The sequence below is a fragment of the Arvicanthis niloticus genome, chromosome 22 (genome assembly GCF_011762505.2).
Source record: "Arvicanthis niloticus isolate mArvNil1 chromosome 22, mArvNil1.pat.X, whole genome shotgun sequence".
Classification (NCBI taxonomy): Eukaryota; Metazoa; Chordata; class Mammalia; order Rodentia; family Muridae; genus Arvicanthis; species Arvicanthis niloticus.
Window position 1 is genome coordinate 3520457 of NC_133429.1, and position 26995 is coordinate 3547451.

The window sequence follows — 26995 nt, forward strand, 5'->3', positions numbered from 1 at the left end:
TCACCCGAGGACATAGCTATACCACTTCTGGGCATATACCCAGAAAATGCTCCAACATATAACAAGGACACATGCTCCACTATATTCATAGCAGCCTTATTTATAATAGCCAGAAGCTGGAAAGAACCCAGATGTTCAACAGAGGAATGGATACAGAAAATGTGGTACATTAACACAATGGAATATGTACTATTCTGCTATTAAAACAATGAATTCATGACATTCTTAGGCTAATAGATGGAACTAGAAAATATCATCCTGAGCAAGGTAACCCAATTACAAAAGAACACACATGGTATGCATTCACTGATAAGTGGATACTATCCCAAAAGCTCAGAATACCCAAAATACAATTCACAGACCACATGAAGCTCAAGAAGAATGAAGATCAAAACGTGGATGCTTCAGTCCTTCTAAGAAGGGGGAACAAAATTCTCATGGGAGTAAATACAGAGACAAAGTTTGGAGCAGAGACTGAAGGAAAGGCCATCCAGAGACTGCCCCACCTGGGGATCTATCCCATATACAGACATCAAATGCTGACACTATTGTGGATGCCAAGAAGTGCTTACTGACAGGAGCCTGATATAGCTGTCTTCTGAGAGGCTCTGCCAGAACCTGACAAATACAAAGGCAGATGCTCACAGCCAACCATTGCACTGGGTCCCCAATTGAGGAGTTAGAGAAACGACTAAAAGAGCTGAAGGAGTTTGAAACACCATAAGAAGAACAATATCAACCAACCAGACTCCCCAGAGCTCCCAGGGAATAAGCCATCAACCAAAGAGTACACATGGAGGGACCCATGGCTCCAGCAGCATATGTAGTAGAAGATGGCCTTATCAGGCATCAGTGGGAGAAAAGGCCCTTGGTCCTGTGAAAGCTCAATGCTCCAGTGTAGAGGAATTCAAGGGCAGGAAAGCAGGAGTGGTTTGGTGAGTAGTGAAATACCCTCATAGAAGCAGGAGGAGGGGGATGGAATGGGGGCTTTCTGGGGGGGGAGAGCAAGAAAGGGGATAACTTTGAAATGTAAATAAAGAAAATATGCAATAAAAAACTAAAAAGAAAATGTGGTTGAATTATTTAATATACTATTCAGCTATTAAAAACAAGAACATCATAAATTTTGCAGGCAAATGAATAGGATATCCTGAGTGAGATAACCCAGACCCAAAAGGACATGTATGGTATACACTCACTTATAAGTGGATGTTAGACATAAAGTAAAAGATAACCTATGCTACACTCCACAGACCCATAGAAACTAAACAAGAAGGTAGACCCAAGTGAGGATGCTTGAATCTCCCTTTGAATGAGAAATAAAATAGTCATAGGATACAGAGAGAGTACGAGAAGGGATGGAAGGAAGAGGGTTGTTAGGTTCAAGTGTTGAGAGAGGAGAGAGGACAAAGGAACCAGAAAAATTAATGAAAATCTGCAGCTGCCAGGAGTTAGGGGTGGTAGGAATCTCTAGAAAGTACCAGAGGCCTTGGATAGTGGAGGCTCCCAGGAGTCAACAAGGGTGAACTTAGCTGAGATACATACCAGTGGGATATGGAACCTAAAGAGGACATCTCCACCTCCTTTCCCATATTTATAAGAAAAAAATAAACCTTCCACTTAACCGTTTCATATATTGATCAAGTCAATAGTTTATATAGTTAATACTCAACCAACTGGTCTCTAATACTCCCAGCTGTAATCAGAGAAATAGATCTTTGTAATGAATAGTGGTGAATATAGCTGCATGGCTGTTCAAAGTAATGAAAGTGACACTTGAAAGCTCCGTTATAAACAAGACCTTTATACCCACCCTGATTCATAATTGAATCTACATAGGAGTGATTTTATGTAGGGCCACACAGAGAGACAAACACACATGCAAGACGCTTACTTCTGAACATGGCAAAGGCATAACAGCCATGACATCACTGCAACTGAAGTAAGGAAATGTTCTGCTCCTCCCTGATGAACTATTGACTACTGACAAGTTCTTGTTGCAGGATAGTCATTTTCTTTAGCTTTTGATCACTGAGGCCCTAACAGACATTAATCTACATTTATGACCAAAAAGATGATACTATATAATTTCAGTGAGTCTGAAAAAACATAACAATATAATAAGAAGGGGTAAAGTTGTAGTTGGAAGGAAGACCAGAAGTAAGAAGCTGTAAAAAGAGGAGTGAGTTTGGATTGAATTGTAATAATCAGAATGCATATAATACTTGTATGAGATTGCCAAGGGCCAAGCACAATAAGAGCAAAGAGAGAGTCTGGCGAGATGGAGCAGAAGTTAGCGCATTTGCTACCATGCCAACAGTCCAGGTTTTGCTCCTGGAACACACATGGTAGCCCACAACCATCTATAACTCCAGTTCTACAAAATCTCATCTCCTCTTCTGGCCTCTGAAGGTGCATACATTGTGCAATTACATATATGCAGGCAAATATACATATTTTGAGACAAGAGGTGATGGCAATTTTTTAGAGTTTCAGGGATTTTTGTACCATCCACTGACTAATATTTTAAAGACTCATGAGATTGACTTTAGGAGAGGCCATTTGTGTGAGGCTTTAGGAAAATGTCAATGGAGTAAAGGTGCTAGGAGACAAGACCTCTAGAGAGAAGCTAAGTTCATGGAGAAGAGACAACCAAAAGTCATTGGTCCTTGGGAATCGGCAAAACTAAATTCTTGGCTTTCCAGGCTTGTGTCCCAGAGGGTAATCAGCTGCTTAAAGGATAATAATGTAAAATTAGGGAAATGTGCCAATGAGCAAATATAGGAAACTGCGACCTTATCTTCTGCTGACCTCAGAGTATGCAGCCTTGGACAGAAGCTGGAGAGGCAGTACTCACTGCTTCTGGATTCTTAAGTGTTTTCAGTTCTTTGTGCTGTGTGGACTCGTTCAGAGCTTCAGTCTCCACCATTTGCTGAGAAGCTTGAGCTGCCATTCATAGAACTTCTTCAAAGAGAGTGTTCAGGTGAGTTTCTTCAAAGAGAGTGTTCAGGTGAGTTTCAGAACTCTGTAGACACTGCAAGAAAGTGTCAAAGTCATAAGTTTGTCCTTCTGAGGTCACTGGAGAGCCAGTCCCTGTTAGTGTAGTAGGATTTCTCTGAGTGCTTACCTTATCATTCAATTTTATTACTGTAAGAAATACCCAGGAATCTTTATGGTTAAAAATAGTAGGAGAATAAAACAGAGTGGTACAGAGTAATAAAAGCATTTTTTATTAAATGAGATTTATTGTACTATATTTATGATGATGAGAAACATCAGAGGAAGGCATTCTTATATGTTGATGAGAAATGGCTATTAAATAACACCTCTTGGATAAATGCAAAGGAGAGAGAGGGGAGAGAGAGGGGGGGAGACAGACAGAGACAGAGAGAGACAGAGAGAGAGATTGTTCTAGTCTCTGGCAGATTCAATGTTTCTATATGTTATTGGTCACTTCATGTCTCTACTGAAAATGCCTATGAGATCTTTTCTTGTATTGTGTCGTGGGAACAGTTATATTTCTAGTATCAAATGTACTCTTTCAGTGTATTATGAGAGCTCTTTTATTTTTTCAAAAATTGCCTGCCTCCCAGTTATTCCTTTAATGTTCCTAGATATGTATTTATGGTAATATTTGAAAGTTTGCTCTCTGTAAATGTATCTGTTGTAATCAGCCACACTTGTGTTCAACTGGCTTTTTGTTCTTCAAAAAGAATTCATCAATGTATAATTTATTTTTGCCCTATTTTTCCATCAGGTCATTTTTATATGCTTCCACTGTGTTTCTTCATCTTTATTATTCTTTATTTTGCTATTTGCATGTCTGTAAAAAGATACAACCACGAAGGGGGAGCATAGCATCACTTTTATTCATTACTTGCATGGTACTCATTCTTTTCATCATTTAAGAAACATCCATGTATTTGATTTGAGCATACTTGACTCGAACATGCAGCTCTATGAAACACATCAAGTTTTGATAAAGCTGCCTCCATGCATTTAGAGATTTTTTAAATTCATATTTGCTTACTTTCAAGTCTTCAAAGACTTTTTCAAAAAAAGTCTTTGACCTTAAGTTACACCTTGTAATATCATCAAAAAATTGTTCTTTTAGATATCTGGTTCATATTCAAATACACTAAACAAAAATTAAAAATAAATGTTATGTAAAGTATAGAGTGTCAATGAAGTCTAGGAAAGAAAATATGAGAGAAGTGAAGGAGGTTCACACAGCTACCAATGAGTGCTGAAGACCTCAGGATCTGCAGTGTGCCAAGGGGATCACGGTGTGAAACATATACTTTCACATTTTATTTATTTATTTCATAGAAATAATATTTATTTTATAGAAATAAATAAAACATTACTTTAAAAACTGTACACTTGTGACTTATTGCATGGTTTTTAAACAGAAAGATAGAAGAGAGGAATGTGAATCCTTACAACATAAGTAGGTAATAAATGTTTAAGGAAATGGCAACACTTTAAGTCCCTTGCCCTGATCATCACATGCTCTGTACTTATGTGGAATTATCCCTCTGCATTCTATGCATATTAGAAGTTACTGGAAATCAATCAAAGCCAAAATCAATGACAACATAATAGTAACAATACATGGTATCATAATTACCCTTCCAATTACTTCCCTATGCTTCCCTACCCTTATCCACACTAAAAAAAACATGTCATACTAAAACTTTGTAGGATTGTGGACACGGAACTCCAAAAGAGTAAGAGAGAGGACACATGAGAAAATGTAGTAGAGGAGGGAAATGAGATTGAGATATGCTATATAAATGTGTAGAAATATCACAATAAGCCACAGCACTTTGAATAAGTGAAAAAACAGTGATGATACTAGATAAAACAAAAATGAAAAACTCCATAATCTCAATTTACTAATGGAAAAATTAATTAACACTGCCCTTTTCTGTTTCAGAGTTTCTTAGTCCATCTTAAAGTATCTCTCTACATATTTTATGTGCATATTGTTTGTTCATACATTGCTTATGAAATGATCAAGTAGGATTCTAGGCCTGTCATTATGCATTATATATCTAGTGTTCTTGTCTATTTCTCAGCCTATGTTCTCACCAAATAATAGCCACAGACCTCTGAAAATGAATGTTTCATAGTACAGATTAGCTGTTTCACACCATGTAAAATACTGTAAAATTGAACTTGTTGATCCATTGGGATAATATTTTGTGTTCTTTATCATTGATTTATAATTATACCAATGTTGAAATAACAATTTTGCTTTTAGGTCAAACTGTAATTCTCAATGTGAACCAATTTCACTCTTTAGTGTCTAGAACTGCTCATCTGTTATGCACAGAGTTTTCATTAGAGGCTGGGTTACTTCTAAGCATCCTATGAGGCATAAAACATCACACTACACAGAATGATCTGGTCAGAATGTCACCTGGTTTCTATGCAATAAGTCCTGGGTGTAATTCCACCTAAATGCATAAATCACAGATACATACATGTACATGCTTGGCAGACACATAATGGCAGCTTCTATCTTCCCTTTCAGTTACACGTGCTTTAATATTCTTCACTACATTGCCACTCCTTGTCCTGTTATAAGGTAATTGCTTTAAAATAGCTTTAGTTGTTATTCTCTCTGTGTCTCTGTGTTTATCTCTGTCTCTCTGTCTGTCTGTCTGTCTCTCTCTCTCTCTCTCTCTCTCTCTCTCTCGTGTGTGTGTGTGTGTGTGTGTGTGTGTGTGTGTGTAAAGAGGGAAACTGTGTGGGTGTTCACATTATTAAAAGGGTGAAATCTGCTAATTCTATACATATGCCAATATATATCATACTCTCACTTCAAAAGGCAGGAGATTTGATATCTTTGTTGCCCTATATTTTATTTATTCACATACATGACGTTCTTTTTGTTGTTACCAAATTTTATAAACTTTGTAAACACAGCCTGAACCATATTCAGCACTGACACTATGTATTCATAACAATTTCTCATTAAAATTGTAGAATACATGACTTTTAATGGAAATGTTCAGAGAGTGAAAGGAATGTCTATCAAGATTACCATGAGGGACTCCTTAAGAGGAACGATTCCATGGAAACAACCCAGAAATTAATTTTTTGAAAACATAAAATGTAGCAGTGTGAGAAGAGTCAAGTTTATTTGCCTTTATCTTGTTTCATAGACACACGTGACTGATGGAATCAGGGAACATCACAAGAAGAATTTCAAGTTTTTTCCTTCTTGGATTTTCAGCAAGCCCACATCTTCAGTTCCTCATTTTTGCACTGTTTCTGTCTATGTACCTGGTAACAGTGCTTGGGAACCTGCTCATCATCATGGCCATCATCACACAGTCTCACCTGCACACACCCATGTACTTCTTCCTTGCTAACCTGTCCTTTGTGGACATCTGTTTTACCTCTACCACCGTCCCAAAGATGCTGGTAAATATACACACCCAGAACAAGACCATCACCTATGCAGACTGTATTAGCCAGGCGTGTGTCTTCTTGGTTTTTGCAGAACTGGACAACTTTCTCCTGGCTGTGATGGCTTATGACCGATATGTGGCTATCTGTCACCCACTGTATTACACAGTCATTGTAAACCACCGGCTCTGTATACTGCTGGTTCTGCTGTCCTGGGTTGTTAGCATCCTACATGCCTTCTTACAGAGCTCAATTATGCTACAATTGACTTTCTGCAGAGATGTGAAAATCCCCCACTTCTTCTGTGAGCTTAATCAGCTGTCTCAACTCATGTGTTCAGGCAACTTACCAAGCCACCTCATAATGGATCTTGTACCTGTTCTATTGGCAGTTATTTCCCTCAGTGGTATCCTTTACTCTTATTTCAAGATAGTGTCCTCCATACGTTCTATCTCCTCAGTTCAAGGGAAGTACAAGGCATTTTCTACATGTGCCTCTCACCTTTCCATTGTCTCTTTATTTTATAGTACAGGTCTTGGAGTGTATGTCAGTTCTGCTCTGGTCCAAAGCTCACACTCTGCTGCAAGAGCCTCAGTCATGTATACTGTGGTCACCCCCATGATGAACCCCTTCATTTATAGTCTAAGGAATAAAGATGTGCAGAGAGCTCTGGAAAGACTCTTAGGAAGAAAACTGTAAAGTGTATCATTAGACTGGCTGAAATTTCTATGGTTGAAGATTGTGAAGCTACACAGCCAGAGATTGGGGCTGTCTTCAGATCACAAATGGATAAGGTACATCTGAATATTTTGTGGAGTGTCTGGAGATATTGTTCAAAGCTAAAAGAGTACTTGAAACCCTTCAGAAGATCAAAATTTAGTTCTTAGGACCCATGATCACAGTTCATGACTGCCTGTAAATTAAGCTCCAATGAAAGAAACATTCTTTTCTCACCCTTCTAGATACATAACCAGCAGGCACAATATGAGAGAGAGAGAGAGAGAGAGAGAGAGAGAGGGAGAGAGAGAGAGAGAGAGAGAGAGAGAGAGAGAGAGAGAAAAGAAAAATAAAATAGTATTCCCTGGAGTTTTCATTACCCTCATTCTTGCTGTCTACATGATATAAGGAAGCCACATTACTAAGATATTTGTTCTCTCTCTTATGCAACAATTTTCTCCTCTATAATTGTCCTGGCTTCCCCAAGTTATTTCAAACACAGGTCTGGAATTATATAGGTCAGCAATACTTTGAAATAATTTCTTTGTATGTAACATGTATTCTATACAGTAATATTTTGTGTTGTTTTGCTACCATATAAACAGTGTGGGGCCCTGTGATGAAGTGGGGCAAGGCTTGACAACTAATGCTGTTTTATTCACTGGAGTTCTGAAAAATCTAAAGGCTGAAGTTTGTCTTTTGGGCCTGCTGTTCTTTGCATGACACCATCTTAACTTTATCTTGATAATGTGGACTTGAGATATTAATGTGCTTTTAACCCCTGGTTAGAATTTTAATTATTTCATTAATTATTTGTTTCATATTTAAACACATTTATTGACTTCTTATCATGTTTTAATTCAAACACATGACCAATTCAGAGAAATAAGCTTGTCAATTAAATTACAGTCTTTAATATGACTACATTCGAGTCTTCTAATAATTTGAGATGCACAATTCATTATCGCATTTTTAATATATTATTATTACTATAATCATCATTATTGTTGTTATTATTGTGTATGTGTGTTTTTGTCCCTGGGTAGTGTATACTGCAGTGCATGTGTGTACACCACTGGACAATATTGAGTAATCAGTTATCTCCTTCTAAATTTAGGTAGCATCATAATCAAACTCTGCTCATGATCCTTACTCAGAAAATATTCAATAGAAACTTAGACCACCATTTTTGGATGACTATTTATAGTTAAGAAATATTCAACTAGTATATATAAAGCCCAAGAAACTGCAATGAATAAGTGATGAATGGTCTAGTAGTTGTTTGGTGTCAAGTCCTGGGAAAGTAGGGAGGCTGATGTGGCCTTAAAGGGTGATAATACTGATGTTTTGCTGATAGAAATGTTCTGTGTGAGCCTTATCAACCTAATACAGAGGTTCATTGCTTTTGATAATGCATATTCCACGACAGATAACGAAGGCATTCTTGGCAGAACAACCTAAGACAGGCTCAGTCTGGTTTATAAAATTAAAAAAGGGGGAGATGTGGAGAGCTTTTGGGGCTGCTTGGCAGGGATCTGACATTGGCCAAGGACAAGAAAATGAGCTTCAGGCAGGAATCTAAATCTTAGGCTAGAACAAGGAAGTAGGCTTCAGGCATAAAAATGCCTTGGGCTAGGACAGGGAAGTAGGCTCAGATATTTTGGTCATCTTGATAAGCCCTTAAAAACAGTGATCACCCCCTTCTGCCCCTCGCCTGGGCCTGCTGCCTTGAGCAGACACCCGACTGGTCTGCTTCTGTGTAGACACCAGATCCTGAGACATCCTAGAGAGACCACAGAACCCAGAGTGGCAGGTAAGAACACTCACACACTGCCCTATGCCCATCCCAGACCCATAACTGGGTTCAGGCAATGCTCAGGTTCCAGCAGACACCCAAACCACGCCCCTGCGGAATACCACTCCCCTTCTGCCCCTTGCCTGGGCCTGCTGCCTTGAGCAGACACCCACCTGGTCTGTCCCTGTGTGGACACCAGATCCCAGACATCCTAGAGGGACCACTGAAACCAGAGAAGTGGACACATAACTGGTCTGCTACCATGGAGACAACATATCCTGAGACATCCTAGAGGAGCCACTGTACTCAGAGCAATTGGAGCTGAGGATTAAAAGATCACAGAGATATCTTGACACTGAGGAGTTCAGACACAAGCATGATTGTTCTGAGCCCCTCCGTGTCCCCTTCGCCCGCAAAAGAGACACGTGAGGCAGTGTTCGGGTGGTTACCACAGCGAGGCTTTATTCTTGTATCAGCAGAAGCAGAAAGACCCCAAGCCCAAAAAAGGCACTGCTATATGTACCCTAGAGTGGCGTGTTCACTTCTGATTGGCTGTTCACTCATTACCCATAATACGCCCCGGGATGTGCAGTGACTTTGGTGCGCTTTTTGCCTTTTGCACCTGCACAGTTAGTTGTTTACTTGTGGGAGCACAGGATGCCTGCGCCATCTTGTAATGGCGACTGTTGTCATGCTCACACGGCTCCTAACACAAGATAACTGGAAAGGCAGGCTCCAGTCAGAGACAGTGAGTGCAGGCAGCACTAGAGATAACCAGATGGTGAAAGGCAAGCACAAGAACATAAGCAAAAGAATACAAAGTTACATGACATCATCAGAACCCTGTTCTTCCATCATAGCAACTCCTGAACACCCCATCACACCAGAAAAGTGGGATTCAGAATTGAAATCAATTCTCATGACCATGATAGAGGACTTTAAGGACATAAATAACACTCTCAAAGAATTTAAGGAGAACACAGATAGACAGGTAGAAGCCCTTAAAGAGAAAACACAAAATCCCTTAAAGAATTGCAAGAAAACACAACCAAACAGGTGAAGAAATTAAACAAAACCATCCAGGATCTAAAAATGGAAGTAGAAACAATAAAGAAATCACAAAGGGAGACTACCCTGGAGATAGAAAACCTAGGAAAAAGATCAGGAGTCATAGACACAAGTATCACCAACAGAATACAAGAGATAGAAGAGAGACTCTCATGTGCTGAAGATACCATGGAAAACATTGACACAACTGTCAAAGAAGATGCAAAAAGCTACTAACCCTAAACATCCAGAAAATCCAGGACACAATGAGAAGGCCAAATCTAAAGATAATAGGAATAGATGAGGGTGAAGACTCCAAACTTAAAGGACAAGTAAATATCTTCAACAAAATTATAGAGGAAAATGTTCCTAACCTACAGAAAGAGATGTCCATAAATATACAAGAAGCCTACAGAACTCCAAATAGACTAGACCAGAAAAGAAATACCTGCCACCACATAATAATCAAAACATCAAATGTACAAAACAAAGAAAAAATTCTAAAAAGCAGTAAAAGAAAAGGGTAAAGTAACATATACAGGCAGACCTATAAAAATTACACCAGACTTCTCACTAGAAACTATAAAAGAATGATATTATACAGATCCTAAGAGAACATAAATACCAGCCCAGACTACTATACCCAGCAAAACTCTCAATCAATATTGATGAAGAAACCAAAATATTCCATGACAAATCCAAATTTACACAATATCTTACCACAAATCCAGCACTTCAAAGGATAATTGGTAGAAAACTCCAACACAAGGAGGGAAACTACAACCTAGAAAAAGCAAGAAAGTAATCTTTCAACAACCCCAAAAGAAGATAACTACACAAACATAATTCCACCTCCGATAACAAAAAAACAGGAAGCAACATTCATTTTTCCTTAATTTCTCTTAATATCAATGGACTCAAGTCTCCAATAAAAAGACGTAGACTATCACACTGGATTCTTAACACTACCCAGCATTTTGCTGCATACAGGAAACACACCTCTGTGAAAAAGACCAACACTACCTCAGAGTAAAAGGTTGGAAAACAATCTTCCAAGCAAATGGTCCCAAGAAACAAGCTGGAGTAGCAATTCTAATATCAAATAAAATCAACTTTCAACCAAAAGTAATCAAGAAAGATAAGGAAGGACACTTCATATTCATCAAAGGAAAAGTGTACCAAGATGAATTGTCAATTCTGAACATCTATGCCACAAATGCAAGAGCACCCACATACATAGAAGAAACTTTACTAAAGCTTGAAGCATACATTGCACCTCACACAATAATAGTGGGAGATTTCAACACCCCACTCTCTGCAATGGACAGATCATGGAAACAAGAACTAAAGCAAGACATAATGAAACTAACAGAAGTTATGAACCAACTGGACTTAATGGATATCTATAGAACATTTGATTCTAAAACAAAAGAATATACCTTTTTCTCAGTACCTCATGATACCTTCTCCAAAACAGATCACATAATTGGTGACAAAACAGGCCTCAACAGATACAAAAGTTTGAAATAATTCCTTGTACACTATCAGACCACCATGGACTAAGGCTGGTCTTTAATAATGACAAAAACAATGTAAAGCCCACATACACATGGAAACTGAACAATGCTCTATGGAATGATGACTTGGACAAGGAAGAAATAAAGAAAGAAATTAAAGACTTTTTAGAATTTAATGAAAATGGGGACACATCATACCAAAACTAGTGGGACTTCATGAAAACAGTACTAAGAGGAAAATTCATAGCTCTAAGTGCCTACAAAAAGAAAATGGAAAGAGCATACATATACTAACAACTTGACAAAACACCTGAAAGATCTAGAACAAAAAGAAGCTAGTATACCCAAGAGGACTAGATGGCAGGAAATAATAAAACTCAGGGCTGAAATCAACCAAGTAGAAACAGAAAGAACTATACAAAATATCATCAAAACCAGGAGCTGGTTCTTTGAGAAAATCAACAAGATAAATATACCCTTAGATAGACTAACTAAAGGGCACAGAGACAGCATTCAAATTAATGAAATCAGAACTGAAAAGGAAGACATAACAACAGAAACTGAGGAAATAAAAAAAAAATCGTCAGATCCTACTAAGAAGGCTTATACTCAACAAAATTGGAAAATCTGGATGAAATGGACAATTTCCTAGACAGACACCAAATATCAAAATTAAATCAGGAGCAGATAAACCATCTAAACAGTCCCATAACCTCTAAAGAAATAGAAGCAGTCATTAAAAGTCTCCCCACCAAAAAAAAAAAAAGTCCAAGACCAGATGGTTTTAGTGCAGAATTCTATCAGACCTTCCAGGAAGACCTAATACCCATTCTCTTCAAACTATTCCACAGAATAGAAACAGAAGGAACAATATGCAATTCATTCTGTGAAGCTACAATTACACTCATACCTAAACTGTTGAGAACTGCACTAGTCCCACGTTCGTGAGGCCAAAAATGTCGAGGCCCGAGCAAAATGTTGAGGCCCGAGCTGTCCAGCGTTTGGCGGCCACTGTATCCCAGTCCAAGCTGCTGCTGGGTCGGGGTTCAGCAAGAGAAAGGGTGAGGGCAGACTCGAACAATGGAGACCAGACAGAGTGTGTTTCAATCCCGTTTATTCTTCAGTCTCTCTTCCTCTAAGTGTCTCCTAAAAGTGTCTCCTCTGTCTGATGTGCCTGATTCTTAGTTCTGTTCTGTCTCTGCCTTTCATATGTCTCACTTCTAAGCCATGCCTCTTGGTCACACCTTTAATCATGCCCTTAGGTCTTGTCTCTAAATCTGATCTCTACACTTCTAAATCATACTCTTAAGTTACATACCTTTAATTTCACACACCTTTAATCTCACACATCCAAGGTATCTAAACCAAGATTATCGGAGTGTGCTCAGCTGTTGTAGGCTATTGTAATACAAGTCTCATGTCAGGGTATATGGCTCAAGATGGCTGCAAAGCTGATAGCTGCTTTCTGCTAAAAGTTGGCCCCCAACACTAAACCTCACAAAAACCCAACAAAGAATGAGAACTACATACCAATCTCTCTTATGAATATTGATGCAAAAATATTCAATAAAATTCTCGCAAACCGAATCCAAGAACACATCAAAACAATCATCCATCATGATCAAGTAGGCTTTATCCCAGGAATGCAGGGATGGTTCAATATTCAGAAATCCATAAATGTAATCCATTACATAAATAAATGTTTTTCTTTGAGTTTTCAAAGAAAAACACCACATGATCATTTCTCTAGATGCTGAAAAGGCATTTGACAAAATTCAACATCACTTCATGTCAAAAGTCTTAGAAAAATCGGGAATTCAAGGCCCATACCTAAACATAGTAATAGCAATATAGAACAAAGCAGTAGCCAACATCAAACTAAATGGAGAGAAACTTGAAGCAATCCCACCAAGATCAGGGACTAGACAACGCTGTCCACTCTCACCCTACCTATTCAATATAGTACTGGAAATCCTAGCTAGAGTGATTAGACAACAAAAGAAAATCAAGGGGATACAAATAGGAAAGGAAGAAGTCAAAATTTCACTATTTGCAGATCATATGATAGTATACTTAAGTGACCCTAAAACTTCCACCAGAGAACTCCTAAACCTGATAAACAATTTTAGTAAAGTGGCTGGATATAAAATCAACTCAAATAAATCAGTAGCCTTCCTATACTCAAAAGATAAACAGGCTGAGAAAGAAACTAGGGAAATGACACCCTTCACAATAGCCAAGAATAATATAAAATATCTTGGAGTGAATCTAACCAAGCAAGTGAAAGATCTGCATGACAAGAACTTCAAGTCTCTGAAGAAAGAAATCGAAGAAGATCTCAAAAGATGGAAAGATCTCCCATGCTCCTGGATTGGCAGGATTAATATAGTAAAAATGGCCATCTTTCCAAAAGCAATCTATAGATTCAATGCAATCCCCATCAAAATTCCAAATCAATTCTTCATAGAGATAGAAAGAGCAATTTGCAAATTCATTTGGAATAACAGAAAACCCAGGATATCGAGAACCATTCTCAACAATAAAAGAACTTCTGGGAAAATCACCGTCCCTGGCTGCAAAGTGTACTACCGAGCAATAGTCATAAAAAGTGCATGGTATTGGTACAGAGACAGGCATGAAGATCAATGGAATAGAATTGAAGATCCAGAAATGAACCCACACACCTATGATCACTTGATCTTTGACAAAGGAGCTAAAACCATCCAGTGGAAAAAGGACAGCATTTTCAGCAAATGGTGCTGGTTCAACTGGAAGTCAGCATGTATGAGGATGCAAATCAATCCATTCTTATCTCCTTGTACAAAGCTCAAGTCCAAGTGGATAAAGGACCTTCACATAAAACCATATACACTGAAACCAATAAAAGAGATGGTGGGGAAAACCCTTGAATACTTAGGCACAAGGGAAACGTTCCTAAACAGAACACCAATGGCTTATGCTCTAAGATCAAGAATTGACAAATGGGACCTCATAAAATTGCAAAGCTTCTGTAAGGCAAAGGACACTGTCAATAAAACAAAATGGCAACCAACAGTTTGGGAAAAGATCTTTACCAATCCTACATCCCATAGAGGTCTAATATCCAATATATACAAAAAACTCCAGAAATTATATTCCAGACAACAAAATAATCCTATTAAAAAATTGGGTACTGAGCTAAACAAAGATTTCTCAACTGAAGAAATTCGAATGGCCAAGAAGCACCTTAAGAAATGCTCAACATCCTTAATCATCAGGGAAATGCAAATCAAAACAACCCTGAGATACCACCTTACACCAGTCAGAATGGCTAAGATCAAAAACTCAGGTGATAGTAGATGCTGGCGAGGATGTGGAGAAAGAGGAACACTCCTGCATTGTTGGTGGGATTGCAAGCTGGTACAACCACTCTGAAAATCAGGCTGGCAGTTCCTCAGAAAAGTGGACATAGCATTACCTGTGGATCCAGCTATACCACTCCTGGGCATATACCCAGAAGATGCTCGAACATATAACAAGGACATATGCTCCACTATGTTCATAGCAGCCTTATTTATAATAGCCAGAAGCTGGAAAGAACCCAGATGTCCTTCAACAGAGGAATGGATACAAAAAATGTGGTACATCTACACAATGTAGTACTACTCAGCTATTAAAAATAATGAATTCGAGAAATTCTTAGGTAAATGGATGGAACTAGAAATTATCATCCTGAGTGAGGTAACCCAAACACAAAAGAACACACATGGTATTTACTCACTGATAAGCGGATGTTAGCCCAAAAGTTTGGAATAGCCAAGACTCAACACACAGACCACATAAAGCTCATGAAGAAGGAAGACCAAGTGTGGATGCCTCAGTCCTACTTAGAAGGAGTAACAAAATACTCAATGGAGCAAATATGGAAACAAAGTGTGGGACAGAAACTGAAGGAGGAGCCATCTGGAGACCATTCTACCTGGGTATCCATCCCAGGTACAGTCACCAAAGGTAGACACTGATGTGGATGGCAGGAAGTGTATGCTGACAAGAGCCTGATATAGCTGTCTCTTTAGAGGTCTGCCTAAGGCTGACACATTCAGAGGCTGATGCTCACAGCTAACCACTGATCTGATCAAGGGTTTCCCAATGGAGAAGTTAGAAAAAAGACTGAAGGAGCAGAAAGGGTTTGTGGCCCCATGAGGAGAGCAACAATACCAACCAACCAGAGCTCCCCAAGGTCTAAACCACCATCCTGGGAGAAAATAGGGAGGGACTCATCACTACATTTGTACATGAAGGGAAGGATGGACTTGTCTGGCATAGGTGGGAGAGGAGATTCTTGGTCCCATGAAGGATGAACACTGGGGGGGGGGGTAGGCATTCAAGGGTGGGGAGGTGGGAGTGGAAGGGTAGGTAGGGGCACATCCTCATAGAAGCATGAGGAGGGGGAATGGGATAGGAGGTTCCTGGGTGGTGGGTGGTAGGGGGTTAGGGGATAAAATCTGAAATGTAAATATAATATCCAATTAAAATAAAGAAAAATATTTAGAACCAAAAAATTTCTCCCTAAAGATTATATAATTTCATTTTTCTTTTAAATAAAAACAGCAGTAATTCAAAGAAAGAGTGATCACAGGAGTGATCATGGAACTTTGTTTATTGCCTTGCTTGTTCTATGACTATTTGTGTTTATTGTCTTGCTTGTTCCTTGACTATTTGCATCTATTGTATTGCTAGTTCCTCAACCTAGAACTGACCTTAATACTTTCATGTGATTAAAATGGTATAAAAGCAGATTGGGGGGAAAGGGAAAAGAAAGAGACTGAACATAGACTAAACCCATTTTCCCTGCACTTCACTGAGTCCTCTGGAGGATACACAGCTATCCTAAGCAGGCTTTAGACATACACCCTCCCCATACCTACATGATCCCACCACCTCTCTACCCACATTCATCAGACCTGCTGATCTGGAACCAAACACATTAGGTTCCCTTTCTGCACCCATCTTCTCTGTTCACTGAGTCCTCTCTAGCACGCCCTGCTGCCCTGAGCAACCTGCTATCCCTGACAGACCTCCATTCTCCCACAACCTCTCTGCCCACCTTCATTAGACTTGCTGAGCCAGAACATTAGAGCCCAAAGATATCCAACAGAGACCTCCCACATTAGGATCATCGAGGTTAGGTCCCTGTTCAACATCTATTACAACAGGAACAGAGATTAAAGCAATCTAGATTGGTAAAACCCCCAAAAGAACAAAACCAACAAAAGCCAGATCAGTGTGACACCATTTTATAAAGATGACAGGGGCTTTTAAAGAGGAACCAAATAAATTCCTTAAAGAAATACAAGAAAATACAATCAAACAGGTGAAGGAAATAAAACTGTTCAAGACCTGAAAATGGGAATATAAGCAATAAAGAAAACACAAAATAAGGGAATCCTGAAGATGGAAAATGTAAGAAAGATCCAGAGAACAACAGATGCAAGCATCAGCAATAGAGTACAAGAAATGGAAGAGAAAATCTCAAGTGTAAAAGATACCATAAAAGATATTGACACACTGGTCAAAGAAAATACAAATAGTAAAAAGTTCCTAACCCAAAGCATCCAGAAAATTTGAGACACAATGAAAACACCTAACATAGGGACAATGGGAGTAGAAGAATGTAAAGAGTCTCAGCTCCAAAGCCCAGAACATATTTTCAACAAAATCATATAAGAAAACTTTCCCAACCTAAATAAAGAGACAGATATAAACATTCAAAAAGCTTACAGAACACCAACTAGACTGAACCAGAAAAAATTCTCCTGAAATATAATAATCAAAACAACCTACAGAACAAAGAAAGAATAGCAAAAGCAGAAAGATAAAAAGTCCAGGTAACATATAAAAGTAGACCTATGAGAATTACACCTGACTTCTCTACAAAGACTCTAAAAGCTACAAATGCCTGGACAGATATCTTGCAACCTCTAAAAACCACAGATGCCAACCTAGACTACTATACACAGCAAAATTTTCAACCACCATAGATGAAGAAAACAAGATATTTAAACAATATCTATACATAAGCCCAGCACTACAGATAATACTAGAAGGAAAATTCCAACCCAAAGAAGATAAGTACAAAGAAGAAAATATAGGAAATAAGTAATTCAATACCAGCATAAACAGAAGTACACACACACACACACCAACACCATCAACATTAAAATAATATGAATTAGCATTTACTAGTCATTAATATTTCTAAACATCAATGGAATCAATTCACCAATAAAAAAAGGTATGGGCTAACAGAATGGATGCAAAAACGGGATCCATCATTCTGCTGTATACAAAGAAACACAGCTCAGCAATAACGATAGGCATTAACTCAAAGTAAAGGGCTTAGAAACAGTTTTTTCTAGAAAAGAACCCAAGAAGCAAGCTGTAGCACCAATTCTAATATATAATAAAATACACTTTCAACCATAATTAATCAAAAGAGACAGGGGAGGACATTTGATACTCATCAAAGGAAAAAAATCTACCAAGATGATATCACAATTCTGAACATCTATGCCCCAAATGCAAGGGTGACAATTGTAAAAGAAACATTACTAGAGCTTAAATTGAACATCGAATTCTACACATAGTAGTGGGAGACTTCAATACCCAATTTCTATCAAACAACAGGTCATCCAGACAAAAACTAAACAGAGAAATAATGGAACTAACAGAGGTTATGGATCAAATGGACCTAAGAGACACCTACAAAATATTTTACCTAAACACAAAAGAATATACCTTCTTCTCAGTACCTTGTGGATTCTCCTCCAAAATTGACCAAATAGTCAGTCACAAAGCAAATTCAGATACAAGAAAATTGAAATAATGCTTTGTATCTTGTCATACCACCATGGATTAAAGCTGAACTTCAACAAGAGAAACATTAGAAAGCCTATACACTCCTGAAAATTGGACAACACTCTACTTGATGATCTCTGGGTTGGAAAAAAATTAAGGGCTTTCTAGAATTCAATGAAATGAAGGTACAACATACTCAAATTTATGCCACACAATGAAAGCAGTGCACTAAGTGCATCCACTAAAAAAGTTTTCTAATTGAAACTTTCTAGTTCTCAAACCAACAACTTAAAACTACATCTGAAAGCTCTTCCCAAGAAAGCAAACACATTAAAGAGGAGTAAAGAGTGTGAAATAATCAAAATCAGAGCTGAAATCAAGTGATTAGAATCAAAGAAAACAATATAAAGAATCAACAAAACCAAGAGCTGGTTCTTTGAGAAAATCAACAAGATAGACAAACCCTTAGTCAACTAACTAAAAGACACAAAGACAGTATCCAAATAAACAAAATCAGAAAATGAAAAGGAAGAGATAACAACAGACAAGAAAATTCAAAGAAACATTGAGTCTTACTTCAAAAGCCTGTACTCCACTAAATTGGGAAATCTTAATGATATGTATAATTTTCTAGACAGACATCACTTACCAAAGTTAAGATCAAGTTAACTATTTACACAGGACTATAACCCCTAAGGAAATAGAAACCGTCATTAAAAGTCTCCCAACAAAAAAGGAAGGAACAGATTGATTTAGCACAGACTTCTACCAGTCTTTCAAAAAAAGAGCTAAGACCAACACTCCTCAAATGACTCTACAAAATAGAAACAGAAGGACCATTGTCAAACTCATTCTATGAGGCAACAGTCACCCTGATACCTAAACCACAGAAAGATTCAGCAAAGAGAATTTTAGACCACTTTCTCTCATGAACATTGAAACTTTGACCCAAAATGTGTCCTATCCACAAGAAGTGCACAGACAAAGATAGAGTAATGATGGAGGGTATAGCCATCAAATAGCTGCCCCAAATTGAGACACATCCCATGGACAAGAACACTTTTAATGACACTCTGTTATATTTGCAGACTGAAACCTACTATAACTCTCCTCTGAGAGACTCCACCCAGTAGCCAATGGAAAGAGATGCAGAGAGCCGCAGCCAAATAATAGATGAAGCTCAGAGAGTTTTAAGAAAGAGTTTAGAGAAGGACTGAAGAATCTGAGGAGGACAGAGTCTCAAAAAGAAGACCTACAGAGTCAACTAACCTGGAGTCTTGGGGGTTCCCAGAACCTGAATCTAAAGACTGATCATGGGCTGAACCTAAGCCCCCTACACATATGTAGCATATGAGCAGCTTGGTCTTCATGCTGATCCCCCAACAACTGAAGCAGGAGCTGTCTCTGAGTCTGTTGCCTGAATGCCTATGAATCCCATTCCCCAAAATGGTCTGCTTTAATTGGAAAGGAAGAAGTCAAAGTATCACTATTTGCAGATGATATGATACTATATATGAACAACCCAAAAAATTCTACCAGAGAACTTCTACTGTGATATTCATTTTCAGCAAGGTAATTGGATACAAAATTAAATCAAAAGAATTAGTAGATCTTCAAACAAATGATAAATGGGCTGAGAAAGAAATTAGAAAAACAACAGCCTTTACAATAGCCACAAATAATATAAAATATCATAGTATAACTCAACCAAGCAATGAGAGACCTCTATGACAATAACTTCAAATTAATGACAAAAGAAAATGAGAAATATGTCAGAAAATGAAAAGATCTCCAATGCTTGTAGATAGGTAGGATTAAGATAGTGAAAATAGCCATTTTACCAAAAACAATCTACCAATTCAGTGCAATTCCCATCAAAATTACAACACAATCCTTTACAGGCCTTGAAAAATCAATTCTCCACTTCATATGGAAAAACAATAAAAAACCACAATAGCTAAAGTAACCCTGAACAATAAAAGAACTTCTAGAGAGATCATTATCCCTGACCTCAAGCTGTACTATACAGCAATAGTAATTTTAAAAATGCATGGCTCTATGCAGAATCTTACCTGTCCTTGGCTTGCCAGCCTGTTAAATTAATAGCTCTGTCTGGGCGTCCATTTTCAGTTTCAAGTCATGTACTTTGGCTGTCAACCTGTTGATGTAGTTAGAAACAAGCTTTAACACAATGGGCAAGAATAAAAGAATTCCCAGAACAAAAGGAGCTAGCCTGATCAAGCTATATATGTCATTCCTGAGGTTTGACCAAAATGGAAATACTGCCCTCAAGCCATGAATAATTTTATCAGCATTATCTGCAGCATCAAAGCTCAACAGAGCAGCTTTCTTTAAATTCATAATCTCACTAAGCAAAGTTAAAACATCCAGAGAGGTGTTAGAATTATGCCAAATACCCTACAGGTGTCTTTAAACTTTTTTCTAATTATAATGACTATCAAGTGCATTGCTTTTGATAATGCATATTCCATGATGGGTAAGGAAGGCATTTTTGTCAGAACAACCTAAGTCAGGCTCAATCTGGTTTATAAAATAAAAAAGTAGGAGATGTGGAGACATGTTGGGGCTGCCTGGCCAGAATCTGACATTGGCCAAGGACAAGCAAATGGATGGCTTGGAAGGAATCTGACATAGGCCAAGGACAAGAAAATGGACTTCAGGCAGGATTCTGACATTAGTCTAGAACAAAGAAGTAACTTCAGGCAGAAATCTAAATTCTAGGCTACAACAAAGAAGTAATTTGAGGCAGGAATCTAAAACTTAAGCTAGAACAAAGAAGTGGGCTTCAGACATGAAAATTACTTTGGGCTAGGACAGAAAAGTAGGCTCAGATATTTTGGTCATCCTGATAAACCCTTAGAAACAGTGATCACAGGAGTGATCACTAGACTCTGTTTATTGTCCTGCTTGTTCTTTGACTATCTGAGTTTATTGTCTTTCTTGTTCCTTGACTATTTGCATCTATTGTATTGCTAGTTCCTCAACCTAGAACTGACCTTAATACTTGCATGTAATTAAAATGGTATAAAAACAAAAAGGAGAAGGGGGATGGGATAGGGGGTTTCTAAAGAGGGGAAATAAGGAAAGGAGATGTCATCTGAAATGTAAGTAATAAAATATTGAATTAAAAAACTATATGGCATCGGTACAGAGACAGTTAGGTTGGTCAGTGGAATAGAATTGAAGACCTAGAAATAAACCCACACATTTATGGACACTTGATCTTTGACAAAGAAGCAAAAAATATACAATGGAAAAAAGAAAGAATCTTCAACAAATTGTGCTGGTCTAACTGGATGTCTGCATGTGGAAGGATGCAAATAGATTCATATTTATCACCATGAACAAACCTCAAGTCCATGTGGATCAAGAACCTCAACATAAAACCTGATACACTAAATTCAATAGAACAGAGAGTAGGAAATAACTTTGAACTCATTGGTACAGGAGACATCTTCCTGAACAGAACACCAATGCCTCTGGTTCTAAGACAAACAGTAGATAAATGGAATCTCATGAAAATAAAATGCTTCTGAAAGGCAAAGGACACTGTTAATAGGACAAACAATGGCCTACATATTTGAAAAGATCTTCACTAACTCTACATCTCACAGACGGTGAATATCCAAAATATATAAAGAACTCAAGAAGTTAGACACCAAAAATTCAGATAACCCAAACGGGATACAGAGATAAACAGAATACTCAACAAATAAGTCATGAGTGGCCAAGAAGCACTTAAAAGAAATACTCAATATCATTAGTCATCAGGGAAATAAATGCTAATCAAAATGACCCTGAGATTCCATCTTACACCCGTGAGATGGCTACAATAAAAAACTCAAGAGAGAGCACATGCAGTCAAGGCTGTGGAGCAAGGAGAACACTCCCTCATTGCTGGTGGGAGTGCAAACTAGTACAACCACTCTGGAAATCTAACTGGCAGCTTCTCAGAAAATTAGAAACACTTCTACATGAAGATCCAGTTATACTGCTCCTGGGCATATACCCAAAAGATTCTCCATCACACAACAAGGACGTGTGCTCTACTATGTTCACAGCAGCTTTATCTGTAATAGTCAAAAACTGGAAACAACACAGATGTCCTTCAACTGAAGAAAGTATACAGAAAATGTGGTTCGTTTACATGATGGATTACTACTCAGCTATTAAAAACAAGGACACCATGAATTTTGCAGGCAAATAAATGGAACTTGAAAAGGACATGCACTGATACTTTTCACTGATAAGTGAAAATTAGCTATAAATTACAGGAAACCCACTAAACACTCCATAGCCCCAAAGAAGTTAAACAAGAAGAAAAGCCCAAGTGAGGATGTTTGAATCTCACTTAGAAGAGAGAATAAAATAGTCATAAGAAGCAGGTGAAGGAGAAAAACTGGACTGGACAGGGAATGGAGAGGGGAATGGAGGATTCAGGATCAGGTAAAGAGAGAGACAGGAGAGAGAGACAGGAGAATTAATGGAAATCTGCTACTAGAGAGAGTGAGGGGTATAGGACATCTCTAAGACATGCCAAAGACCTGGGATGGGGAGGCTCCCAAGTATCTATGGAGGTGACCTTAGCTCATTCTCATGGCAGTGGGGATATGAAACCTAAAGAGGCCACCTCCTGCAGCCACGAAGAACACTCCCAATGGAGGAATAAGGACATCAACCCACACAGAGAACTTTCAACCCCATATTTGTCCTATCTACAAGAAATGCAGGGAGAAAGATGAAGCAGAGACTGAGGGAATGGCCAACAAATAACTGACCCAACTTGAGAATCTCGTAAGCAAACACCAATCCCTCACACTATTAATAATACTCTGTTATAACTCCAGACAAGAGCCTGGCATAACTGTCCTCAGCAGCAGCTGCTCTGCTTTGATAGGGAGGAGGACCATCAGCAGAATAGCATCTCAGAGAATTGTGGAATTAGGCTTTGTGTAATCCCAGAAATGCAAGAATAAAGACCACCAATCCAATTCATCACAGTCAAATTAAACCAAGCCTTTCACTCATGTACTTGAGCTGTCTCTCCCTTAGGTGAGTCTTGATATATCAAGCATTGAACATAGGGGAGATGATTTTTATGGCTTAGGAGTAAGGCGACTTGAAATGGGGAATTTGTCAGACAAATAGGTGGGGTTATAGAAGCAGAACATAAGCATTACAAGTTGGTCATAACAACCTTCTGAAACAAAGACATGGCTGCTGTTTTCTGAGACAGACTTTACAGAACCATTTACATTAAGATTACAAGTGCACCGGATCCATCCTTCTGCTACATACAAAAAAAAAAAAAAAAAAAAAAAAAAAAAAAGCCTCAAGGATAAAGATTGTCTCAGGATAAAGGGCTGGAAACAGATTTTCCAAGTAAATGAACCCAAGAAGCATGCTGGTGTAGCAATCCTACTATCTAACAAAATAGACTTTAAACCAAAATTAATCAAAAGAGATGGGAAAGGACACTTCATACTCATCAAAGGATAAATCCACTAAAATTACTTCTCAATTTTGAACATTTATGCTCCAAATGCAAGGGCACTCACATTTGTAAAAGAAATATTACTAAAGCTTAAATCACACATTGAACTCCATACAATAATAGTGGGAGATTTCAACACTGCACTCCTACCAATGAACACAGCATCTAGACAGAAACTTAACAGAGAAATAATGGAACAGACATGACACAAATGGAGCTAACATATTTACAAAACATTTCACCCAAACACAAAAGAATATACCTTCTTCTCTGCACCTCACAGTACCTTCTCCAAAATGACCACATACTTGATTAGAAAGCAAGTCTCAACAGATATAAGAGAATTGAAATAACAGACACCTGGTATCTTATCATACCATTATGGATTAAAGCTGAACTTCAAGAACAGCAAAAACAACATAAAGACTACAAACTCAGAAACTGAACAACTCTCTGATGAATGACTGCTGAGTCAAGGCAGATATTATCAAGAAATTAAAGACTTCCTAGAATTCTGGCAAATCTACATCCTCATCACCACCCATGTGATCCATCATCTCAGAGAAACCATCAAAATCACATCTGAATCATCCTCCCAGTCTTTGCAATCATTGAAGTTCCCCCCCCCAAACCAATTTAGCTTTGCCTTTCCCTTTGCTTACCTAGGCCACAACTGACCAGATTCTCCATTTCACAAACAACATAAAATTGACCTTTTATTCTTGGAATCATTTGGATCAATACAGTGAAAAAAAAACAATTTCATTTAAATGCTTAAAATTATCGCTCCCTCCTAGACAACTGAAAGTAAGTTTGGGTTTTTCAAAGTTTACATTAACATCTTTACTGTCTTCAACACAAAATTCAATGAATACATAGTCCCTTCTATCATACCAGTTTGGAGAAGCAGGCTGCACAGTGAACTCAATAGGGGGCCAGGGAACAAGTGGCTATTATTCTGTCCGGACTGACAAGTACCACGGGAAAACCATTTCCATCAATGGCAACTTCTTCAGCTACAGGAGCCTGAGGGCCTGTGTGGACAGATCATGACGTGGAACTTCCTGCTCCTGATGCAAGTGTGGAAACTGGGCCCAACTTTGGCAACTGGAAACGTGGTCGAGCAGACACTGCTCATGGTGTTCTACATAGCCAACTTGATCAAGGAGGCAGGCTTATCCCCTGGCGTGGTCAATATTGTTCCTGGATTCGGCCCTATCTCTGGGGTTGCCATCGAGTCCCATGAGGGTGTGGACAAAGTGGAGTTCACAGGCTCCACTGAGGTTGGTCACCCAAACCAGATTGCCTCAGGGAGCAGCAACATCAAGAAAGTAACCCTGGAGCTTGGGGAAAAGAGACCCAACATCATCATGTCAGACCCTGACAGGGACTGGGCTGTGGAGCAGGCCCACTTTGCCCTGTTCTTCAACCAGGGTCAGGGCTGTTGCACAGGACCTTCGTGCATGAGGATGTGTATGACAAATTCGTGGAACACAGTGTTCTAGGATGGTTGGGAACCTCTTCAACAGCAGGACAGAGCAGGGACTGAAGGTGGATGAGACTCAGTTCAAGAAAATCCTCAGCTACATCAAATCGGGACAACTAGAAGTAGTGAAGCTGCCATGTGGTAGTAGGCCAGCCATGGACCGTGGTTACATTATCCAGCACACCATGTTTGGAGATGTAAAAGAAGGCATGACCATTACCAAGGAGGAGATCTTCGGATCAGTGATCCTCAAATTCAGGACCGTAGAGGAGGTTGTGGAGAGAGCCAATGATTCTAAGTATGAACTGGTAGCAGCTGTCTTCACAAAGGACCTAGATAAGATCAATTGCCTGACCCAAGTTCTGCAGGCAGGCACTGTGTGAATCAACTGCTATGATGTGTTTGGGGCCCAGTCCCCAACTGGTGGCTATAAGATGTCAGGGAGCGGTAGGAAGCTGGGTGAGACCTACACGGAGGTGAAGACCATCACTGTCAAAGTGCGGAACTCATACAACAGCATGCTGGTTTCCCCTGGCAGCACCCGAAAACCCAACAAGATACTGACAAAAATCACCACAGATACTGTGTCTCCAAAGAGAAAGCCCTTCACTAAAATGTCTTGGGACAAAGCAGTAAGAATTTGATAAACAGGGTGGGGCTGGTGGGTGGTGAGTGGGGAAAGCTCCCAATAAACTGGATAGGGATGGAGCTTGTGTGTCCATATGTGCATCATGCTGGGTTCCACTCACAGTGTTTAAGCAAATGAGCAATAAATATCAGCAGATCAAGAAAAAAAAAGAAAAGAAGAAATATGATGGCTTAATAATGTTCCTACTTTCTGAGATTGCTTAATAGCTTCCAATAATAAACCTTAGAACTGCTGAGATAAAAAAGAAAAAATCCAAAGATTAAAAGACTATATTGAGGTAGCTTAGACATAAAAATGAGCTTCAATGCTGCTGACATTGGTAGAAACAAGAGTTCGCTAAGTTGAAAAAAAAAATGTTATAAAAAGTATTATAGTTAAAGCTAACTTTCTCACATAAAAAATAGCTTCTGTGTCTAGACTGTGCCCAGCAAACCACACAGGACTTGCTATGTTAAAAAGGAATATACTTGCTGTCTGTTTCATTTGCCTTGAATGTGCTCTGTATTTCAGTTTCTAAGAGTTAATGGGCTATGGTCATAAAATGCTGATTCATGGATTGTTCAAACGAGAACTTGGGATAAATTATTAAACTGACATGCAATCTCTAAGGAAGTAGCTCATGAAAATCATGGTAAATGAAAGACTGGGCTTTGGTCTGCAAGAAAGAACTATCTTGAGCAGATTACAGAGCATTAACTTGCATCCATTAGATGTTCCAAAACTGTATTACATGGATATACCAAATGTCCTTGCACAAATGCTCAAGTAGAGACACAAACTTGTCACTTATTCATCAATAGGATGAAACAAAGGAGATGGTTCCATTAGGTTTGTATTTTTAAAAGCCTATTTTAATAAGTGCACTTAAATGCTTTAACCTCCCTTCTAGCCCACCATCCACCAGAGGTAGTGGAAAGGAAAGGTTGATAGGGCAAAGGAGGATGTGGACCTGTTCAGAAATAGTTGTTTGGAGCAAATCCAATCTACATTGTCAGGGTAACAGCAGTTCAGT

The 26995-nt window shown here is 38.6% G+C and overlaps 1 protein-coding gene and 1 pseudogene across 4 annotated transcripts; both read left to right on the top strand.

Moving 5' to 3' along the window:
• Positions 1–2779: 2779 nt before the first annotated feature.
• Positions 2780–8357, top strand: LOC143435909 (olfactory receptor 1082-like). Of its 4 annotated transcripts, none has more exons than XM_076919617.1 (3): positions 2780–3010; positions 5540–5593; positions 6174–8357. In XM_076919617.1, the coding sequence occupies exon 3, from the start codon at positions 6187–6189 to the stop codon at positions 7117–7119; it is 933 nt and encodes a 310-aa protein (XP_076775732.1). In that variant the 5' UTR covers positions 2780–3010; positions 5540–5593; positions 6174–6186; the 3' UTR covers positions 7120–8357. The 4 variants fall into 4 exon arrangements, with proteins under 4 accessions (XP_076775732.1, XP_076775731.1, XP_076775734.1 ...); XM_076919616.1 differs by having other exon boundaries at positions 2780–2983; positions 6174–8356; XM_076919619.1 differs by lacking the exon at positions 5540–5593.
• Positions 8358–19286: 10929 nt separating this feature from the next.
• Positions 19287–25978, top strand: LOC143436471 (aldehyde dehydrogenase, mitochondrial pseudogene; annotated as a pseudogene).
• The last annotated feature ends 1017 nt before the right edge of the window (positions 25979–26995 follow it).